Source organism: Triticum aestivum, chromosome 4B (assembly GCF_018294505.1).
Source record: "Triticum aestivum cultivar Chinese Spring chromosome 4B, IWGSC CS RefSeq v2.1, whole genome shotgun sequence".
NCBI lineage: Eukaryota > Viridiplantae > Streptophyta > Magnoliopsida > Poales > Poaceae > Triticum > Triticum aestivum.
The window spans coordinates 16,590,541-16,596,264 of record NC_057804.1 but is presented as its reverse complement, the minus strand read 5'-3'; the positions used below and the strand labels follow the sequence as shown (position 1 = coordinate 16,596,264).

Here is a 5,724-nt window from a genome sequence, read left to right as displayed (position 1 = left end):
AAGTGGCGTAATCCATCTGCCTTGTCGATGTACTTCACAGAGACTACCTCGCACTAACCTGATACAAACAAACTGTGAGATGTATGTAATTCAATGATTTCTGTACTCAAGCATCAACCCTAGTATCTTGAACTTTAATGTCCTGACCACCAAAAGGAAGGGAAAATTGGAAAAGAGCACAGAACATCTAAAGTTAAGAAACTGAGCAGACACCAGATATATAAGTAAATCCATCCAAAAAGAGCATCTCTTTCACAATAAGGGAGGGTGGTCTGTCAACATATTAGTTCAAACCGCCTCTACAGAGGCATCGTAGTTAAGAACGATAATTTAAAACAAGGCCAGAAACAGTTTTGAGAGAGAGCAACAGACGAAAGGACATAGAAAGGACATTGCTGCTTTGCTACCGGCGCTCCAAAAGTATAACCTAGGATAGGCTTAACAGATATTCATGGATCTCCTTATAGGGGATAGACGATCATGCGCAGCCCCTTTGCTGAGCACTTGAACGCGAAGGCATAGACCCGGCCCTTTACCATTTCTTCCTGTCGAAAGAAAGCGCTCCAGTTCTTTGTGATGGTAGCTCTGTTGTCGACGCCTTTGATAAAGCGAACTTTGGCATTGACAGTACCATCTCCATTGCTTACTGGCAGCTCATTGTTGGCATCCATATGTGGGAAGATACTGCCTTTAGAGAAGGGCACCAGGAAATACTACAAGGCAAGGCAAATGCTGATTAATATGTGACGCTGCGGCATAAGATGGATTGAAACAATGTAAAGGATTTTTCAGTGCTAACCATTGTTTTTCTAGGGGTTGCAAAGGTCTTTGTCATGTGGCAGACATAGTAGCTGTTAGGTATTGTCCTGTTTCTAATTAGCTTGCGCAGCTTCTTAAGATTGTTGTTGTACAACGTCACTTCATTTCCATACACATAGTAGGGGCTAAACTCATCAGCGTAACCGATGCAACGCTCATCTACGTAATTTGTCACAATCATATAGTTGTTAACGATTTTCGACTAATCAATACAAAGGGAAGTATGATGGAGTTCGTACCGCGAGTAATGAATTGCCCCAGTTCTAGATGGATTTCTTCCCGTTCATAATCTAGGACCCAATCCGGTGATAAGGGCCGGTCAATGTACTCAAATGGCTGCTTGTGCTTTTTACAGAGGAACTGGTCTGCACAAGTTAATTGGAACGAGATGAGGATACATTAGTCAAATCTGGTAATGACAAAATCCCCGTAATGTAATTATTGTGATTGTTGTAGGTGGCATGGGCCTGTGGTGTATAGGCAGCCTCAACATCACTGTCTGTAGCCTGGTCTTCTTGTTTAACCGTGAGCCTCTGCAGATAAGTAACACCAGAATAAATGAAGTCGAGCGAGTGTGTCTTTGATGGAATGGGCAGACGGAAAGATGTTAATTTCCTCTCATATATTTCCAGCGACATGAAGCACGTTGGAAAGCTGCATGTTTTTCTATATACAAACAAAGCAGCAGACTACACAGTAAACTTTCAGCTGTAAAAACAATTTTCATAGTCAATCAGAGATAACGAATCTAAATGCTTCCAAAGGAGAGAAAAGAAAAACGTTGGTCTATACCGAATGGAAAAATTCCTATCGTATGCATCAGATGACATCTATTTCTTTATAGTAATCGAGATGCACGCCGTATCACTTCCTATGAAGTTCCTATTCCCATCCTTGTCCTATGATCAAAGGAGGCCTACATTTGCAAACCTTATATACTTAAAAAGTCCATGCAAGTATTTTTTTAGGAATCTTTTTTGGAGTAGTCTTTCCAAGTTGTTCAGCAGAGACGTGGACAAGTTTCGACGACATAGAACTCAAGAGACGATATAACAAGCGAAGAATGATTCAATTTCCAAGCACGAGCTTGTGCAACCACATTTAGCGCATAGTGTGCGTATATTTGGCCTGGGTCATCTACCGACTAATATTACTAACCACAAGCGGCCTTTAAGTTCAGTCTTAGACAAAGCAGAGATGCACAATAACTGTAGTTTTACAGTATAAGTCGCTACGTGCACGGTGCACCTGCATTCTAGGTTCTGGCTGCTGTTCTTTTCCCTTGAGAAATTACTATTGTGGAAGATATAATCTAGGATATCACTTACTAAAGGAGCATATATATTTATACCTCATTTCTGAAGCTAGCAAACGTGGAAACAAAGCTCACCTTGTTCTCGAGCACAGCCCCGTTTGGGATTTCCAACCTGACTCCAGCCTTGGCTGCGGTGGTCACGTTGCTCTCAGATGGGATGAGCAGATTTGATTAGCATCAGGTCTATTTGTACACAGTAACTAACCACATCAAAAGGAGAAACGGCGATTCAATCTCTAAACACAAGCTTATTCAACCACATTCATCACACAATGTACATGTATTTGGCCTGGGGCATCTACTAACTAAAATTACTAACCACAAGCAGCCTTGAAGTTCAGTCTAGGACAGGACAAAGACGCACAATCATTGAAATGTTAGACAAAAAATCGCACGTGCTCGATGCACTTGCATTGTAGTTTTTGGCTGTTGATCTTTTACCTCGAGCAATTACCATTTGGGGATATCTAATATAGAAGCACGAACTACTGAAGCAGCAGATCTATTTATACCCTATCGCTCAAGATGGCAAATGTAGAAAGAACGATTTGTTTTACAAAATAGGAAAGAAAGTATACCTGACGTTGAGGGACGCGGCGGCTGGAGCGCGAGGAGTCGTCGTGCGGCGCAGGCAAGCGAGCCGGCCAAGTCTTCTTGCGGCCCTGAGCCCGCTACTTGGCGACGGAGTACATGGAAGTGCCGGTCTGGTGACCACCGGAGCGCGGCTTCCTTACCATGGAGGGAGCGCAGTTGTCGGTTCTGGGGTCTGGAGACGCCGCCGCGACTGGATCAGAGAGGGTGACGGCATGGCGGCGTATGTATCCAAGCGTATGTATCCAGGCGGAACGACCTAGGTCTTGAGAGGAAGGGGAAGAGCGAGTAAACAAATAAAGTCAGGCAAGGCAGGCACTCTTTAGGCTGTTAACGGGCCAGTAATTGGGTAAAGCATAGGCTTTGTCTATTTAACCAGCGTGTTATGTTATTTTTATCGAAGGCCGATAATTTAATGCTCCAAAATTTCATAATTGCATCTGATGTAAAGCAATCGGTCAATGACATCAACAATTCGAGCTGTGGTGCATATGGGGCAATAATCAAGGGAATAAACATTAGGATAATTTATTTTGGTTGTAGTTTTGTTTCTGAAAGCAGAGCCGCGAATGGTGATGCCGATAAGTTAGGCAGGTTTTCACATTCATTGGATCAGGGCGACGAGATTGGATGGTCGAACCCCATGACCCTCTCTGTATCCCTCTCCATGTGGAATTTGATCAATAAAAACTCAGGTTAGCCCTACAAAAAAAACGAAGGCCCATAGTTTGTGTATCTAAGGAAATAAGTTATTATTTAGCGCGGAAGGTAAAACGGGTGTGAGGCATGGACGGATGGACATGAATTTGGAATTATTATGTAGTATGTTTTTCATCTATACAATGAAAAGTAATTATAAGCATACAATGAAAACTAAACTGAACTTGTTCATAATTAACAATACCCATGGACGGTCCCGTACCAGCGATCATACATAATTTACAGCAGGAAAGGGTAGCCTGAAAATAAAGTGGTTCATACAAGCATAATTTACAATATAGGAGGGTAGTCTGTTACCAAACTGGATCATACAAGCATCACGCCTAGATACGATAATACCACACGACGCACCAAAAGAACCCCGTGTTCTTAATGCGTCGAAACATTAGTAGCATTCACCACAGCTCAATTTCATACGAGTAACCGGACGAGAAGTAACCATCGCCGGTGTCATAGTGGTTTGATGGATGCAATCAGGAAACTGGTCATACCCAGAGCAGTCAGACTCCGGATCACAAGGATAAGTACCGACTGTATTGACTGCATCGGTGGACATTGCAGCTAGATAGCAGAGGTCATCGGTTTCCTGGGTCAGATGGTAGCACTCCCAGGCCACATCACCTTCCATAGTATCGGACGCTGTAGGCAGGTAGTTCACGGCTATCTTGTCAATACGCCCCGCAGAACGACGCACATCCTGTGCAAATGACCTCCACCCTTTGCCAAGCCCATTGACCTGCATTTTCCTTTTCTCCAGTTTAGTCTCTAGATCTTTGATTTCCCTGTCCTTCCCAGCAATGCTGTTCAACAGGTACCTCTTATCAGTCTTCATTTTTTTCACCCGGGGACAGTCAAACTCAATATCCATACTGTCTTGAAGGTTCTCCAAGCACAGGGTAGCAGCATTCTGTATGGCCTCCTGAGCATCCACAACTGGTTCACCATTCAGCCTCATATGCGGCCCTGCCGCAGATGAACCCGACGGTGATGGCCAGAAATATGCTGTAGCAGCAAAACAGCCACCGCGTGCTGCGTAGGTCTTGTATTTCACCTCGGGCAAGCCAACTTCAGCAAGGACAACACTAAGCAGAGCCCTTGGCCTAACAACGACAGAGCGCTTTGCCTATTGAAACATGCAGAAAGAGGAGTTACTTACACATGGAATGTAACATACAAGAAATAGATAGAGACGTTAAATTACACAAGCCATGGATATCAATGGGTGTCATATACGGTGCTGGGCACAGGAGCCACTAATCTACCAAATTATAGATGGTCTAGAAACATTCACATGCAGCAAATAAAAACCTGACGGACAAATGTAAGTTATCCAAGACTATGTAATATGATTTGGTTGAACTGAATATCACTTGATATGCTACTTCTTGTCAGGGGCAGGTCCAGGATGTACAAGACATACATACAACAGGAATCCAGATAAAACCAAAGATTTGTGATAACATAACGATGATGCAGACACGATTTTAAGTATGGCAAAGCAGAGTCTTTAAAGGCAGGTCATATGGACAACAATTGTATGATGGTCCAACCATAATTAGTATTCTCAAAAGCCTAAATACCATGTTACATGATCAACTACAGAACAACTATTTGCAGGTAAAATCACATGTCCCATGCGTTGTACATCAGCAGCAGGCCCAGCTGCATAAGGTCTCGAACAAATATAGAATACACATGTGGTAGATTTAACCAGGAAGAAGGGCTTACATTGCTAATCGACGACGCCGTGGAATGGAGATCGTGGTCACTGCTCACTGCATCGGCGGGGAACAGCTGCTTCTGTGCGCGTGGTGCCATGGCGCGAGGAGAGGCTTCGAGACCCTAGGCGGAAAAACAACCAATGCAGCAAGATTAGCTTCACACTGTCGACCAAATCCGCACAAATAACCGACTCGGACATGCAAAAGAGGAACGGAAAGCAACTTGCCTTGGCCAGAGGAAGTGGAGAGAGTGCCGCCGTGAAAGCCAGAGGAAAAGGGTCGGGGAGAGGGAGGAGAGAGTGCATTTTCCCTAGGGTTTTCTATACGCTGGTCGAGTCACACGCCCAACAGGCCAGGCCTTGTCACACGCCTAAGAGGCCAGGCCCAAAGGTCATGTATGTTGAACTGGCCCGAACGGTGGCCCATGCATAGTTAGGATTTGTTTACCTTCAACAGCAACTATCAAAGACATCAGGGGAAGAATGCTTGATTTTGCATCGGTGGATTTCATCCATGAGAAGCGGGAGTTGAATCTGGAAGCTCATAAATTATCTAAAG

General features: G+C 44.0%; 2 protein-coding genes across 2 annotated transcripts; both read right to left on the bottom strand.

The window, feature by feature from the left end:
• Positions 1 to 225: 225 nt before the first annotated feature.
• LOC123089884 (uncharacterized) lies at positions 226 to 3,394 on the bottom strand. Its single transcript, XM_044511437.1, has 5 exons — positions 3,366 to 3,394; positions 2,713 to 2,918; positions 1,059 to 1,184; positions 800 to 978; positions 226 to 713 (listed from the first exon to the last, which is right to left on the bottom strand). The coding sequence occupies exons 1-5, from the start codon at positions 3,392 to 3,394 to the stop codon at positions 462 to 464; spliced, it is 792 nt and encodes a 263-aa protein (XP_044367372.1). The 3' UTR covers positions 226 to 461.
• Positions 3,395 to 3,592: 198 nt separating this feature from the next.
• On the bottom strand, positions 3,593 to 5,469 carry LOC123094227 (uncharacterized). The gene is made up of 3 exons (XM_044516280.1): positions 5,394 to 5,469; positions 5,174 to 5,287; positions 3,593 to 4,568 (listed from the first exon to the last, which is right to left on the bottom strand). The coding sequence occupies exons 2-3, from the start codon at positions 5,261 to 5,263 to the stop codon at positions 3,831 to 3,833; spliced, it is 828 nt and encodes a 275-aa protein (XP_044372215.1). The 5' UTR covers positions 5,264 to 5,287; positions 5,394 to 5,469; the 3' UTR covers positions 3,593 to 3,830.
• Positions 5,470 to 5,724: the final 255 nt, after the last annotated feature.

Excerpts from the sequence above, each read along its gene's own strand:
- LOC123089884 (XM_044511437.1), bottom strand. The coding sequence starts at position 3,394 with ATGGAGAGGGATACAGAGAGGGTCATGGG. Across the intron at positions 2,919-3,365 it reads GATACAGAGAGGGTCATGGG|TCGCGGCGGCGTCTCCAGAC; the intron begins GTTCGACCATCC and ends TCTCTGATCCAG. Across the intron at positions 714-799 it reads CAACCCCTAGAAAAACAATG|TATTTCCTGGTGCCCTTCTC; the intron begins GTTAGCACTGAA and ends CTTGCCTTGTAG.
- LOC123094227 (XM_044516280.1), bottom strand. The coding sequence starts at position 5,263 with ATGGCACCACGCGCACAGAAGCAGCTGTTCCCCGCCGATGCAGTGAGC. Across the intron at positions 4,569-5,173 it reads CGGCGTCGTCGATTAGCAAT|GCAAAGCGCTCTGTCGTTGT; the intron begins GTAAGCCCTTCT and ends ATGTTTCAATAG.